This window comes from Natrix helvetica (assembly GCF_964273705.1).
Source record: "Natrix helvetica genome assembly, chromosome: 4".
In the NCBI taxonomy this organism is placed as follows: domain Eukaryota; kingdom Metazoa; phylum Chordata; class Lepidosauria; order Squamata; family Natricidae; genus Natrix; species Natrix helvetica.
Genome location: NC_138550.1, coordinates 53,807,952 through 53,825,143, shown reverse-complemented (window position 1 = coordinate 53,825,143; position 17,192 = coordinate 53,807,952). Strand labels below are relative to the sequence as shown.

Genomic DNA, 17,192 nt, shown 5'->3' with positions numbered 1-17,192 from the left:
TCTGATTTAAAATATAAATGTAATAAATAAAATGAAATGGCACTTGTGAATTTAGGGTTAGGGTTGATTATTAGCTCATTTGTTTTCAAAGGGCAGTAGCCCTGATTTTAATGGTTCTAACTACTAATTACAAACTGCTGGACAGGAAACAGGAAAGAAGTGTAATTCAACCAAACTGCTGCATTAAGAGAATAACCAAATTAGATTTATTGCTCTCCGTGTATAAATACATAAAAAGTAAAACATACAGCCCACAAAAATGTTTAAACCTTTATTTGAAAGATAGATTACTTATGATTTTGTTAACTGATCACTGCAAAACCTTTGTTAAGGTCAAATATAAATCAAAGATGGAAAAATGCATTCCATAAAGTAATATGGAGAAAAGGGAAAGAAAATGGGGAAATATAGATTTGGATTCAAAGGAGCTTTTCTGCTTTTGAGTCCAATAGCGCTTTGATAAACTGTAGTGTTTGTATATATTGGGATGAGTTTAGAGAAGGAGAATAAATATTATTTTCTTAGCTCTCTAGGTAATTTCTAGCCATTTGTGGGGAAGCATAAATTAAATTAATGTTTGCAATAAAGTTCAAAGTGTACAATTTGAAGATCATGCTAATTAAAAGTAATTTATCTTTCATTTTTGAAATTATGGTTTTAGGTTAATTCTGAAAATAGCATGCTATGGCTATCTAATGAAACACAATTTCAAGTAATAGATTCTGTATTGCATGATTCCTCTAATAACAAATGCCTTCTCCAAACCCAAAATCTGATATTCTCCACAGTAGATCAAAGGACTTGTCAGCAAAAGACTGCAAGACTAGTAAAATAAAGTAGGTACTAGCTAATAGATCACAATCTAATGAGTAAGATTTCAAGATATATATTATATATATATTAGGTATATGTATGTGTGTGTGTGTGTGTGCATACACACACACACATACAGGCTTAATATAATAAAAATAAGCAAGACGTTTTGGGTGTCTTTATTTCAATTTTGTAATTTTTCTAGAGAAAGTTTAGGTAGATTTTATAGTATTTAATAAGTTATTTGTAAGTGAATTTTTTCCTTTTAGTAAGGCTCATTTTTGTAGTTCGTCTACTTCATCAAGTACACCTTAAAATTGTGATTGTTTTTTCCTAAGTAAACTCGAATAACAAGAATAGGGATGGAAAATGTTATCAGAGAAACATGAATTAACATGCCATGAATGTTTGTGTTTAAAGTGCAATGTATGAGGATAAGTATCAGAAGTGTAGGATGATTAAAATGTGTTTTCTAAGGCATTCAGTAAAAGTTGTAACTTTTTTCTTAATCTTCATATATTCTAAGATTTGTTTATCTAAATGTGTCTCTAGAATTAACAGACCTGAAATTTAAACAGGCAAGTTTGTTTCTTCAATAAGGTAATATCTGCCCTTCAAACAATCTGTGATGCAGAGGAATTAAAAGGTCTGCTGGACTTGTGGACTCTGAACCTAGGTTATATAAAATATTTAGATGAAATACACTAAAGACATAATTGATAATTTGCCAAAATTCATTTGTATCCAACCGAAGAGGATCTCCACCCAAATTCATTTGCCTTACTTTAAAATGGACGAGCATCTTACATTTGTCTACTTATTTCACAACAGTAATCTCAATCCGGTATTGAAAGCTTTAACATGATCTTAATTAAAGCTGATGTTAATTAAAGCTGATGGAATGCAAGACTTTCTCTTCATCTTAAATTTCTTGCATACAATGGAGAGTATTTGAATGCTTCGACAGCGTAAAGTCTTCACCTTTTAATAATTGTACAGAAGTATATGAGGTGATTAAAAAGCAAGTGAAACATTCCTCTGTTTTTCAACACAGTGAAAGGGTATGGAATAGTAATTGTAGTGGTTAAAGTGTTGGAGTGACAGATGTACAGATAAGTTTCCAATTGACCAGCGGCCCCCAACCTTTTGGACACTAGGGACCAGTTCAGCAGAGAGAGCTTTTCTGCACATCGGAGGGGGTGTGGTTTAATGTGCTGCCTGCATCCTGCGGATGGGGGCTCACTCGATTGTGTGGCCCAGTTTCTGGTATGCCGCAAAGTGGTGCCCAGGGTTTGGGGGGGGCCTGCACTTGACCCCAGGCTTCATTGGATGGTATTGGGCCAGTAACTTAAAAGAAAAATGATGCTCTTAGCCACAAAAGAGCCAGCATACACTTGAACTGATTTTTTTTCTAGAATTCATTTAAAAACTAGTCATGGAACTAGTCATTTTATTTTCAGTCATGGAAAATAAAAGTTTAGGAGTGCTATATTTGTTTCATTAAGACCCATGGGACTGAATTCTGAGGAAGTATATAGGCTTTGACTGCATAGTGACTAAGATTTGTTCTTAGTTTTCCAAAGTCTTGAAATATTTCCTGCCAACTAATTACTGTTTATTGCAGCTAACCTTAGTCCTCAAATAGCAACTTTTTCCATCTTAAAATGGGTTGTCCTATTCAAGTGAAAAGTATGTTGTCCGAGTGCTAAATGGAGTTACTAGCAACGGAAACTATGTTGCAAGAGGAGTTGATAAAGCAGCTGCCTATGAAAACCTCAGCTGTTTTTTCCATACTCCAGAGCAAAGTTAATTAGCATAGGGAAACTGACTAACATGCTTACGTCACCTCTTTCCAGCTGAAGCTTACATTTTGTCCCTGACAGCCTGAAACTATGTGGCAGAACTTTGCTCAGGAATTTGCTGTCACATACAGGATGCTCTAAAACTTGGGGTGTTGGGTTTTTGTGTGTGTTTGCTGAGGGGCTGGACTTGGTCTCTTTTATAAGCTGTCTTTCCAGTACTGAACTGCTTCTTCGAAAAGAGCTTTTCTTGGTCGTGTGCTGAGCTCCTGGCAATCTTTACAAGAAAGCAAAAATGCATTTCAGGAACTTTGATTACATTTTTGGTTCCTTGATTGCTTGTGTTGCGGACCACAAGATTTTCAGTCAACCTGAAATTAGGGTAAGACTTTCGGATGTAAAAACTGCTTTAGGGAAAGGTTTATATTGCATACTGGGAAATGTGAGTGTGTTGAGAATATTGAATTGGTTAGAGAGAGTGAAGCAAAATAACAGATGCATTGTTAACATTTTACGGTAGAGAAGCTGATGTTCCTTTGATGTTTTTGTGTGTTATTAGATTGCAAGATCGTAAACACTCTTAAAATATTTTGTTAATTATTTGCAATCTCTCGAGTATTTCTGGGCAGAAGATAACAACTTTAATGCTATCATTGGTTATGCACACAATGCTTCTGAGTGTGGCTACTGTACAAATAACTGGAATAGAAGAAATAAAGGTTAACAGGCTATCTGTCTAAGAATTCCATGGGATATATTCTCATTGTCATAGATTGGTAGCCTACTAATATTAAAAATTCTTCAACTTCCTAAATTCCAGCAGAAATGTACACTTATCTAGGGACATAAAAGTAAATGATGCTTTCTAATTATAACTCGGTGTTTTTAGCATATACAAGAACAGTATTTTTTGAATTAAATATTATTTTCATTAGGTTAGCATTGTAATCTTTTTAGTTGTTAATTGTTCCATATTTTATGTTATATTCTGTTTCAGTTCCAATATTTTACTCTATGCTGTATTCGTCTTTCATCTATTTCTACATTCCTTGGACCTCAAATAGCTGTAGTTGTAAAGGGAAAAACCTTGCAGTTTCCTGAATATTTTAGTTTTTAAGGATGTTCAAATTTTCATTTAAATGCTAAAATAATTATAATAATTCTAAAATAAAATAAAATAATTACTAAAACAATTACAATGATTATTTTAAGATGCAATTAAATAATCTCTTCCATGTTAATAATTTTATTGTTGATTTGAATATTTATTTATCAGCTATAATATTTTTTAAATCCTAATCATTCAGTTACTGGTTAATTTTTCAAGTTAGCTAAACTGAGATAATTATATTTTGCTCCTGCTGGTGAATAAAAAGTAAGATATAAAAACGCTTTCTCCTTCTAAATTCCACTCCTAGTTCTTTCACTATAAATTGTAAAGATAGCGACTATTTTTATTAATCTTGGAAACATAAATGTGGGTTGGATATGTGCTTAACATTTCTAGTGGCTATTCCGATAGCAGTGCCTCAGTAGGAAAGGCAGTTATTGGCAGATTTATTTATATAAAGACAGACTAGTAAAAGTTATATTTTGGAAGGCGAGCAACAGTTGTATTTATGAAATTCTTTTTAAATGCAGACTTCACTTCAGACATTGAAGCACCCAGTATCCTCATTAAACTATATCAAGTTTTACCCTGCATCTTCTTCATCTACTAGTTTTGCATATTTCTTATATTGTCACATATGATTAGGATGCGCTATATAGTTTCTATATAGTTGCTCAGACAACCAAAACGGCATTGCCATCTTCTTGCCAAGAACCATCCTACAGGTGTGCTGCACAGCAAGCAAGAAGAGGGTCAATAAAATAGCATATAATTTTCATCCAAGGGATGACTAGGAAAGACAACAAGTGAGTTAGATGTTCTGATTTTGTAAGAAGCAGCTAGCTACACCTCTGTAGTTGATCCTGATTTTCCTGGAACAGGATGATGGTGACAGAAATATACCCGTTAAACATTTTTCATAGATCTATTAAAGTCTATGTCAGTAACACACTCAATATAGCTTAAGTTTTCTTTTATAATGCTAATGGCTATTTATATGGCTAACAATGTACTGGTAGCTCCTATCTAAATTTTACATTTTAGTTACTGTTTTTGAAATAACTGTCCTTTGAATTGGATGATATAGGTAACATTTGCAGCCCTGCCAAACAGATAGTCTTCCAAAGAACATTGAGCAATTGTATTGATAGTAGTAGTATTTAATAATACCAGTATATATGTTGCCTTATTGTCCCATTCTTCAGGCTACCCCAAGATTACAAATTGAAATATTTCAATTCAATCCAATAGTTTATGAGGCGCATATAAATCCTAAGTGCTATTGCTATTGCTACTATGGATAACATAATTGGAGGATTCCTCCAAGTGATTCTGAATTTGATCTGTTCCCTACCCTGCAACAGTAACAGTTTAAAAATAAACAAACAAAGATATGTTATGCATGATTTGTAGAGTCACTGGTTTATAAGAAAAGGAGTGTCTATGCAGTTTTCAGTCTTTTCTCTGCATTCTGGTTAAGTTTGTATGTAGTAGCCCATACCTTGTCGATGTTCATGTATAATTAGAATGGAAACCTGCCACTGGGGGTGCCTATATTTCTATATAGAAATAAAGGATGCCTTTACCTAGTTAAAACAAAGGTGTGTGCAGTTTAATACTGATCAAAACTGTTCTTAAGAGAAAACAAAGTAGGAAAATCATGCAGAACATGGCTTCTTAGATTCTTTCCAGTCCTCCTTCTATACATCATTGTATTGTGTTATATCCATATGTGTTTCTGCTTTCCTGTTGTGTTGTGTTGTGTCTGCTGTTCTTGCCTATGTATGCATTGAAAACCACAGGGACAGGGAGCATATGCTCTGAGTCATGCAACCAGAAGGGAGAGAGGGAACCTTAGAATGAGGTAGTCACAGAATGTTGAGCTGCTCCTCAGTTGCCCCTTCCAGAAGATTATTGTGTAACTTTTTCTTTTTCTTTGCCACTCCAAACTGAATCTATCTTGAGAACATGGCTCTTCTTTGCACTAATATATATATATATATATATATATATATATATATATATATATATATATATATGTGTGTGTGTGTGTGTGTGTGTGTGTGTGTGTGTGTGTGTGTGTTTGTATTTTATCAGCACAAATACAACACACACACACACACACACACACACACACACACACACACATATATATATATATATATATATATATATATATATATATATATATATATATATCAAGGGAAATTTAGGGTGGGGTTGGAGGTTAACGCTACCAGACATACAGGCAAGTGGAGGAAGGGGGAATTAACCTTCCTGGGAGCACTAGCAAGCTGTCACATAAGCATTTGGGAAATAAAGTATAGAGCCGTGATGATGAACCTATGGCACGCCTGCCACAGGTGGCACACAGAGTTCCCTCTGCGGGCATACGAGCCATTGCCCCAGCTCAACTCCACCATGCATGCACAAGCGCCTACCGCCGGCCAGCTGGTTTTCGAGTCGTGCATTCACAGAGGTCTTGTACGCATGTGCGGGGTGGGGGAGCACAGGGTGTTGCATGTGCATGCATGGGGGTGGGGGAGTGTGTGTGTGTGGGGTCTACACGCATATAAGTGTGTGCACACGTTTTCAGCACGCGACAACAAAAGTGTTAAAAAGAGATTTTAACCGTGAGAGAGAGAACTGGATCATTAAATTTGTTTTTATCTGGATTTATATTTAATTAAAGTACTATGCAGTTATTAATCATTTTCTCTTACAATTGCATTAAAAATTATAACTGCAGTAACAACAATTGGGCAAGGTCTTGGTAGCGGTACTCAAAACTGGAGGCATAAGAGCCCAAGTATGCAGAAAATGTGCTTGTGTTTTGGTTTGTAGATGCATTATTTATGAATTGTACTTAATTCAGAAAGCGAAACTGTCTTGAAATGCTTCTATCTTTGTTTATAGATCAATAAGTGATAGGTAGAAATGCTGTATTCTTGTTAATTGTTGACATGTTTATTTTTCAGGGCAGATTTGAAGCTCTGTTTAGAACATTTGACAAAGATGTCACCTTTCATTATTTCAAGAGTTTTAAAAGAATAAGGCTAAACTTCAGCAATCCTTTATCAGCAGCTGAGGTTAAAATTCGGTTACACAAGACAGAATTTCTTGGAAAGGAAATTAAACTATATTTTGCTCAGGTAAGATAAGGTAACCAGTTATACTTTAAAAGCTTTTTAACCAGTTCTTATATTTTTATTTTTTGCTTAGTTTTCCATTCCTCTAGTGTACTGCAGTTAGAATACATCATGTCTACTCAATATATGAGCTAGAAATCAGTGAAACTTACATTATTTATAACATAAGTTTCACTATTTCTATCTACTTTGCATGCATCTATTCATCTATCATATGTACGGTTTATTTGATTAGCTGATATTTTAAAACATTCAGAGATTCTTCAGGAAAAAGGCACATGTTGCGTGGTCTGCTTTTCCAAAAAGCTTTTCCACTTATCTATTGATTCTCTAGTGATATTAATAGAGACTTTTATAAGTAGAGCTTCCAGATCACGAGTTGAGAACTAAACTCTGTGTAGATTTGGTATTTGGCCTCCTACTTCAGGAATTGAAATAAAACCTGGCAATTAAAGTTAGTTAATAAATTATGGATTCTGGGAGATGCAGAATTATCACAGTTGATCCTTAAACGTATGTCTAAAAAGAATAGGAAAATTGAGCTTGATGTGATCAGGGTGTTATCTTCCTCTCTCCAGCTCAGGATTTAAATTAGGACATAAGTATACCTGAATGTTTTAGTTTTTATATACCGTATTTTTCGGAGTTTTTTCGGTCTTTTTTTCCCTCAAAAAAGAGGCTGAAAATCTGGGTGCATCTTATACATTGAATACAGCATTTTTTGCCTCCTGAAACCCCGCCCCTTCACCAAAATGGCCGTGAAGGGTCTCTAGGAAGCTTTTAGAGAGCTCCTGGGGGCTGGGAAGGGCAGAAATGAGCGAAAAATGGCCCGTTTTTTGCTCAATTTTACCCCAGCACCCAGGAGCACTCTATAAGCTTCCTAAAGGCTATCCATGCCTTTTACGAAAAACAGGGCGTTTTTTGCTTGTTTTCCCCACTCCCACTCCCGGAGCACACTGCAAGCCCCCTAAAGGCTATTCATGCCTTTTGGGGGGGGGAAACGGGCTCGTTTTTGCAAAAAAGGGGCCGTTTTGGGGAGGTTTGCAGAGTGCAAAAACTTGGTGCGTCTTATACTCCGGTGCATCTTATACTCCGAAAAATACGGTAGGCTACTTAACAACACATATTCTTTAGGTAACACAAACAATAAAGTAATAAAATCAATATTAAAATATAAGAACAGTGGCAATAAATAAAAATAAATTATGCATGGTCAAAAGCTCAAATAAATGGGAATATAACAAAAAACCTACCACAAGACAATTTGTACATTTGCAAAAATATTCACTACAGATAATATTATTTAGACTCTATTTACAAATAACGGGGAACAAAAGTCACCTATACTATGAAGTGGGAGGCTCAGAGAAGTCAGAGTATTGCATGAGTTGCTAAGGGAACATGTAATCTAGAATGCTTTTTAAAATAGAAATGTGCTATAACCAAAATGAGTTATGAAATTCATATGTTCTTGTCTTGGTATTGGTGATCTATTTCAAAATGCTTTATCAGAAGAAATCAGTTATCTTGCTCTTGGAATTGTTTTTCTAGTTTGAATTGTCCTCTAATAAGCACACATAAGATACTGATCTGTAATTTCCATTACTAACTGCTAATAATAAGATCAACTGGGTTTCCATGCTTGCTATGGGAGAGGACAAGCGTCTTCTACAAATAACATAACCAGCAACCTTAGCATGCAGGCTGGTTGTGGAGCTGAATCAGTCTTTGCCATCTTGACCTGTAATGTCTGCCATTCTTATTGATTTTCCTCAACCTCAGTGATTATTATGACATTTCTCTAGAACAGCTATGTAGATTGGTTGCATGCTCTGCCGGCAGCTGGCCCACAACCATAGAGCGTACGCCCAGAGCGGCCACTGCCGGAAGACTCGGTTTGGAAGCCACAGAAAAAGCCATGTGGCGGCGGCTGCAGTGGAGGTGCCCTGGCTCTGCGGAGAGAGCTGGACCAGGGCATCGTGAGGCTAGGAGGCGCGCAAGTGAGAGTGGAACAGCCGCTCGCACAACCCTCCTCTCTAGCCGTGCAGAGCGCCATTCACTGGTATTTCGAAGGCGCCAAGCCGTGGGAGCCAGGCGGCAGCAAACAGGCGCTCACGTGTCTTGGCAAAACCCCTAGGTCAGTGAATGGCGCTGTGCCCGGCTGGAAAGGGGGTTTGCCAGGTGTGAGCGTGGTCGCTTCATGGCTGCTGTGTTGCTCTGCTGCGACAGCGCAACACAGCCATTTGCCCATGAGGCTGTGCCCAGCTCTTTGGGAGCCTGCTCGCAAGAGAGCAGCCGCCTGGCAACCCCCCTCTTCAGCTGGACACAGAGCCGCTCAGCAACCTAACGGTATCCCAAAGGCGGCAAGCTACGCGATCACCTTTGCCTTCCCCCCCAGTTCCCGTGGCTTGGCACCTTCAGGATACCGCTAGATTGGTGAGCGGCGCTCTGCCTGGCCGGAGGTGGGGAGTTGTCAGGGGGCTTATTTTCGGGGGAGGGCTTATATTTTTGCCCAGCAAAAAAATGTGGGACGCCCTTATTATCAGGACATGTCATAATTTTGGGGAAACACAGTAGCCACGAAGGGACAAGTGGAAAAGTGTAACTTTTTCAGAACACCACCAAGATTTAGTTTTAGACTTGGCCAGATTGATCTGTGAGCTATTAACCTGAAGATGAGATTATTACAGTGAGCTTTTACATGAAGAGGCCTATAAAGTTGGCCCAGATGCCACAGCTGAGTACCAAAGACTAAAGGACAGGAGGTTGCTTGAACATACATATAAATCTGCTTAAAGGAAGTGGACTAACTGCCGGTCTTGTTACCAAGCCAAATTCAAAGTATTTCCATAAAACCTACACAGCCTTTTCTCATTAACTATGATTTAGTGTCAATGCTCAAACCCAGAGGTGGGTTGCTCCCGGTTCGGCCTGGATCAGGCAAACCTGTAGTAGTAGCATTGGAAGGCTCCGCCCATTCGCCCAGACACTTCTGCATAAGCATCACATGCGTGCACGCACGAGTGCACCCGAACCAGTAGTAAAAAAATTGGCAACTCACCACTGCTCAAACCTTTTATATTTCTGAAGTTTTATTTAATTAGTCATGTTTTTAACTGAAGTTATGATGCTCTATTCTTGGTCTTAATATTGTGAAGATTCTGGGTTTTTTATGTCTTGAGTATTTATTGTCTTATGCGTACTCAGTCCATGAGTAGCCTAGCACATTATATGAGCCTGATCTTTTCTAGTTTTTCACACAAAGAGATAGTTGCCACCACTGTAAGAGTCACTTTAATGAGTAGATTCCTTAAAGCTGTGGCATTGCTCTTCCAAGTTTGTACAAAAGCCTAAAATATGATCCAGCTCTTTTTATAAATAGAAGTGAAGTGATGTGCAAAAAAGCCCAACTATATGCATGCCATCTTTTTCAATTCATTTCATTTAATGGTCATAATAAACATAGGAATGCATTTTTTTATAACTTTATAGAGATTGTATATTGGAAGTACACACTTAGCACCACCTGATCCAGATAAACAATACCTGATTTCTCCTCCAAGTTCTCCTCCTGTTGGTTGGGAACAAGCAGATGATGCTAGACCTGCTATTAATTATGATCTTTTATATGCAATTTCCAAATTAGGACCAGGTAAGACATTTCAAATCTGAATTCTTAATAACTCATATTCATGTTATTTTTTCCTATTTAATTTATTTAAATGTGTGTGTGTGTAAAATGTATGCTCATAAAATATGGAACTTTAGACTTCCATGTGAATCTGGAAAAAAAGGCGGCTTAAGAAGTTGCTCTAATATCCATTAAAATACTTGCTTAAAGAAGTTGTATACAAGTAGTCCTTGACTTACAACTGTAATTGAGCCCGCAATTAAGATTGTAAGGTAAGTAAATAAATACTCCTTTAAAATTTACCATATTTTTCGAAGTATAAGACGCACCAAGGTTTTGAAGAGGCAATTTTTTTAAAAAAAGTAGGTAGGTAAATAGAGGGTTAGAGAGGGAGAGAAAGAGAGAGAAATACAGTAGGTAGGGAGAGAGAGAGAGAGAGAGAGATAAGGTAGGTAGATAAAGGAATAGAGAGAGAGAGAAAGAGAGAGAGAAATACAGTAGGTAGGTAGGGAAAGAGAGAGTGTGTGTGTAGGTAGGTAGGTAGGTAGAGGGAGAGAGAGAGAAATATAGTAGGTAGGGGGAGAGAGAGTAGGTGGGTTGGAGGGTAGAGGGATAGAGAGAAATAGAGAGAGAGGGAGAGAAATTCAGTAGATAGGGAGAGAAAGAGTGAGTAGGTAGGTTGGTAGGTAGAGGGATAGAGAGAGAAATAGAGAGAGAGAGAGAAAGAAATACAGTAGATAGAGAGAGAGAGAGAGAGAGAGAGGGAGAGAGAGAGAGAGTAGGTAAGTACCTGGGTAGATAGAGGGGGGAGAGAGAGAAATACAGTAGATAGGTAGGGAGAGAGAGAGGGTAGGTAAGTAGATAGATAGAGGGATAGAGAGAGAGAGAAATACAGTAGGTAGGTAGGGAGAGAGAGGGTAGGTAGGTAGGTGTTTCTAGGTGTATTTATCCATGTGCTGGAGAAGGAAATCGCTGACAATCTGCACCACCTAAGACTTTGTTTCTGCTGGCACAGCACTTGATCAATGTAATTCTTATCAGTCAGTTAAAGAGCTTTCCAAAAGGGAAAAAAGTTTTTGCACTCTGCAAACTTCCCAGAAATGGCCCATTTTTTGTGAAAAGGGGCCTGGTTTTTTTTTTCAAAAAAAGGCATGAATAGCCTTGGGGGGGCTTGTAGAGTGCTCCTGTGAGGGCAAAAACGGCCTGTTTTTCACAAAAACAGGCCCGTTATTCATCAAACAAATTGCATGTATAGCCTTATGGAGGCTTATAGAGTACTGCTGGGGGCTGGAGGGGCAAAAAATAGCCTGTGTTTTGCTCATTTCTGCCCTCCCCTGCCTCCAAGAGCTCTCTGAAAGCCTCCATAAATGTATGCATGGCCATTTTGGTAAAGGAGGCGGGGCTTCGGGAGGCAAAAAATGCTGTATTCGATGAAAAAATGTGTTTCTTATACTCCGAAAAATATGGTAGTCACCATGGTACCGAATTTTTCGGAGTTTTCCCTCAAAAAAGAGGCTGAAAATCTGAGTGCGTCTTATACACTTAATACAGCAATTTTTGCCTCCTGAAACCTCACCCCCTTCACCAAAATGGCTGTGCAGAGCCTGAGTATGAGGCTTTTAAGAGAACTCCTGGGAGCTGGAGGTTTTTTTTATGAAAAATGGGCCATTTTTTGCTCATTTTTGCCCCCCCCCCCCCCAGCACTCTGCAAGCTCCCTAAAGGCTATTCATGCCTTTGGGGGGGGGAACGGGCCCATTTTTGTGAAAAACAGGCCGTTTTGGGGAAGTTTGCAGAGGGCAATTTTTAAATTTATTTTCCTCTTCAAAACCTTGCTGCGTCTTATGCTCTGAAAAATACGATATGTATGACCCTAGAAATCATATTATATTTATGTTTAGAATAATTTAAAAGGAATAATTAAGAACAGGACTAAGGAATGAAACAATCAGGAACTAGCAATGGAATCCGTACCTTTTTTTGGCCTATTTTTTATTTTTTATTAGTAAAGTAAAACAAACAATAGGAGAAATAATGCACCAGTTATAATGTAGTAAGAAACCAGATATATTTACTTCGATTAAAATAAAATAAATATAAGGGGGGGGGGGTGAGATTCATATGATAAATAAAACTAATTCAGTCAGTTCTAGTGCAGTTCTTAACTCAGAAGTAATAAAAGAGAATATTTTGTTCTATCAAAATTGAGAAGACGTTAGATATTTCCGAATTCTCCATTGGAAATCTGGGAGCAGCATTCTGGATTCAGAAAGGCAAGCAGCTAGGTATTATACACCTCATCATGTTGTGACTGTTTTAATCAATGGTGATATGCAATAAATTCAGTTGAGAAATTGTATGTGCTATTAAGTATACTATTAACACTTGCTGTTTTTAAAATACATTTTAGGGGCTCAATATGAACTTCATGCTGCAACTGAAACTACTCCTAGTGTGGTGGTCCATGTTTGTGAAAGCAATGAGGATATTGCGTCAGAAGAATCAATGGAAGTAGTCAAGAAACCAAAGCCAAAAATTATTAAAACTAGGCGGCCAGACTATTCTCCAACTTATCAAAGCTGAACTATATAAAGTTATCCGTTCCAAACTGACATGCTCAAGACTTTGAAGAGATAGCAGGCCACACTTTGATGACGCTAGAGGTGGAAGCAGATATTGTTATGTAAAGATCCTTTTCAGAAAGGGAAGTTATCATTCACTAGTTGAATGGCTTATGAGACAGATTCCGGTATGAATTTTCTGAATGGTTGTCTTGGAGAATAATCAAACGGGGGCATTGGGAGCAGAAATATATACTTTGTATTTAGGGAATTACTCAAATACTCCAGATATCTGAAATCTAGCACGATGCCTTCCCTGTTAATGTATTCATTCTGTGATAAATTCCTCTTAATTCATAAGACAATTATATTTCTAAAATACAGTCACTAGTGAACACATTGGAATCAATGAGTCATATAAATAAGTGTGTTAAGAATATCAGCTGGGCTAAAGCATCTGGAAATACAGCAAAATGTTTTTAAAATGAAGTAACAAATTGTTAGTCATTTTCCATATTGGATTTTTGTGCATGCATATAGATCTAAAAAAGTGAACTTGTTCAATTTGATCTGTACTTTTAATTTATGTTTTAAAATTATGTCAGATATTCAGCTTTCTTTCTGAATTGTTTGGCTTTTTAGTAGGGATAGACTTAGCTGAAAGCTTAGTGAAATAATGTTTCTTAATGTTAATTGCCAATGTATGGTTTTGTGGAAAATGTATAAAATATCTGTGCATCCTTTCAATGGATGAATTGCTTTAAATTATTCAAAAAACATTATATTGCTTTAAGCTACCTTGACTTCATTATTGACTAGAAATAAAAGGAATTGCAAATACTGTTACAGTTTTCTCAACAGTTGAGAGGATATAAGCTTGTATTGTCCTAGTCACAAATGTATACATCTATAACTGTTGCTGTTAAGTGTTGTTAAAGTTGTTTGAGTATACTTACCTTGATAAGAAATATGAATTATGGCATTTGAGAAGATGTAGTGCCTTTTTTCTCCTCATGAAAGATTGTTGCAACAATTTAGTGATTATTTCATTCCCAACACTACACCACCCCCCACCTTGCAGTGGCAGTAGCTGTTTGATAGAAATATATTCTGCTTAAATATCATCAACTAAACCAGATATTTTCAAACTTTCTTGATTTACAGGGCCATTAGTGTTTCAGTAATTTTTTTCATGGCTGCTCTAGACCAAAGGAAATGTTTTAACAATTTCATTTATTAAGTAGTTAGGTTACAATACAATACAATAGTAGAGTTGGAAGGGACCTTGGAGGTCTTCTAGTCCAACCCCCTGCCTAGGCAGGAAACCCTATACCGTTTCAGACAGATGGCTATCCAACATCTTCTTAAAGACTTCCAGTGTTGGGGCATTCACAACTTCTGGAGGCAAGCAGTTCCACTGATTAATTGTTCTAACTGTCAGGAAATTTCTCCTCAGTTCTAAGTTGCTTCTCTCCTTGATTAGTTTCCACCCATTGCTTCTTGTTCTACCCTCAGGTGCCTTGGAGAATAGTTTGACTCCCTCTTCTTTGTGGCAACCCCTGAGATATTGGAACACTGCTATCATATCTCTCCTAGTCCTTCTTTCTCTTAAGCTAAACATACCCAGTTCCTGCAACCGTTCTTCATATGTTTTAGTCTCCAGTCCCCTAATCATCTTTGTTGCTCTTCTCTGCACTCTTTCTAGAGTCTCCACATCTTTTTTAAGTTGTGGCAACCAGAACTGAATGCAGTATTCCAAGTGTGGGCTTACCAAGGCATTATAAAGTGGTATTAATACTTCACGTGATCTTGATTCTATCCCTCTATTTATGCAGCCTAGAACTGTGTTGGCTTTTTTGGCAGCTGCTGCACACTGCTGGCTCATATTTAAATGGTTGTCCACTAGGACTCCAAGATCCCTTTCACAGTTACTACTACTGAGCAAGGTATCATCTATACTGTACCTGTGCATTCCGTTTTTGTTGCCTAAATGTAGAACCTTACTCTTTTCACCATTGAATTTCATTTTATTAGATAGTGCCCAATGTTTAAGTTTATCAAGATCCTTCTGTATCTTAAGCCTATCTTCTGGAGTGTTGGCTATTCCTGCCATCTTGGTGTCATCTGCAAATTTGATGAGTTCCCCATTTATTCTCTCATCTAAAGGTTCAAGCAGTAAGGTTTTGTCCTAACAACTTAATAGGCATTGGGGAAAAATACACCTAAATTCCAAGCACTTTTTAAAAGTATTCTTAAATAACCACAATTAATTAGTAAAGGAATCTGTGTGTGTTTGTGCACACAATTTCTCAAATCTTGAAATTAGATTGGACACCTACACCCTCATTTTTACATTGATTTTCACACAATACCTGCTTTTTTTTCATAGCAACTGCCAAAAAATCAGCTTCACATTGCAAACCCAAACTTTACAAATAAATGGAGCAAAAAATTAAAATATTCCATGATGCCCCTGTGAGTTTGCTAACCACACACAGCTTGGGAACTGTTGAACTAAAGTATAATTCCAAGCCCTGCATTCAAAGTCATCGTGCTTTTCCTTAATACAGTATCATTGTGGTAGATACTTTACTTCTTATTTGTTTACTTATTTACTGACTTATTGACTTACTGGGTATTCTTTACTAGGGCTGTGCAAATTACAGAAATGATTCAAACTTTAAGCCATTATAGTATCTTTCTGCTGTTTTTTAAAGTAACTCAGTTAATTTAATTCTTGCAAGTGAGCATAAAAAGCAATGTGGCTACTTTAAGGATCACATTAATGTTGATGAATCAATCCTTTAAAATAGCCATTTTGTTGCAGGTCTCTACAGAAGCCTGGGAAAAAAGACTGCTTTTCTGAATAGCAGATGCAGAGTTTGTACAAGATCTGAAATATTTCTTCCAAATTATTATTGAAGGATGCACTTTAGATCAATTAGCTATCACTGAAAGCCAAATTGTTTTTGTACCATATTGTCAAAAAACCCTCAGCTGCCAAGAGACATCACTTTGTAATTGTTTCTAGGTAGTCCTTTGAAATCTATTCTCAAGTGGATTGAAAAAGCTTTAAACAAAATACATTCTCCCGACTATGAAAAAGTGTTTTTTCAGCCTTTTTATTTTCAGGCTGCTCACTTTTTTTTTTTAAACCTGGTTAGGTTTTTTTTTTTTAGTTTAGTTTACGGATGTCAATAGGAGACATGTTGAAAAGAAGCTATTCTTTAGTTACAAAAAAGGATACCAGAGCTTTTCAGTGTAAGTTTTTATACTCACAAATAGCCAATCTCGAATAAACAGCTTTATAAAGTCAGTAGTACAGAATGGCTTGTATTTTAATATTCTAGTTTTGCCCTACATGCTTGATAAATCTTTCTTAAACGTACGCTGAAAGCTCTGAGGTCTAGAAAATACCAACTGTTTATATTTCACAAAAAAATGTTAAACATGCTGAGTGTACTGTATATATTGATCAGAATGTGGAATTTAACATCTCTGTGCCTGAATTTACCCATTCAGAGTAAGGCATCTGTAATGCTGCAGTATGTGGAACTCTTGAATAGGTATACTCCAGTGCTTTGCTTCTGTTTTGTGTGACTTAATTAATTAAAAAATTATGCAGAGAGTCCTTTGTTCTTGCCAAATATTACACTCAACAAAATATACTTTTTGAATTTAGGGTCTTTATTATTTTCATTACATTTGATACTGATTCCTCACAAAAATAATTAATAAAAGAGAAACGTGTCTTTCTTGGTTGTCACTAATATTTATACAAAGAATCTTACATAAATTAGAATATAAAATTAAATTTATAAGCAATTGTTAAAATTATACCAAGCATTAAGTTTTCAGAATGTTAGTTAATATGTCCCATGCTTATTTGCATGACAGGTAATAAGAATTATTTGGAATACTTCTCTTGTCCTGCAGGGAGTGCTAAATACCCAATAACATAGCATTAATTGCTACAATAAGCTGGAGAAACTAGCCTGCTAAGAATCCTAATTGAAAATAAACTACTTGTGCAAAAACAACTTGCATAAACTTTGAGATTGCTTAAAACATTTCGTTTGACCTAGAAAAAAACAGAACAAATGCATGATAAATTCCATTATGATGCATAT

At 36.6% G+C, this 17,192-nt stretch overlaps 1 protein-coding gene across 2 annotated transcripts in view; it reads left to right on the top strand.

Annotated features, from left to right (window-relative positions):
- The window catches only part of RCAN1 (regulator of calcineurin 1), a 31,284-nt gene extending 15,077 nt beyond the window's left edge, over positions 1-16,207 (top strand). The window contains exons 1-4 of one of the 2 annotated variants that reach the window (XM_081952192.1): positions 2,680-2,994; positions 6,702-6,875; positions 10,365-10,524; positions 12,912-16,207. In XM_081952192.1, the coding sequence (XP_081808318.1) occupies positions 2,908-2,994; positions 6,702-6,875; positions 10,365-10,524; positions 12,912-13,084 (594 nt within the window). In that variant the 5' untranslated portion in view covers positions 2,680-2,907 and the 3' untranslated portion in view covers positions 13,085-16,207. Of the gene's footprint in view, positions 1-2,679; positions 2,995-6,701; positions 6,876-10,364; positions 10,525-12,911 lie in introns of those variants that run through there. The other variant, XM_081952191.1, reaches the window with a different exon arrangement.
- The last annotated feature ends 985 nt before the right edge of the window (positions 16,208-17,192 follow it).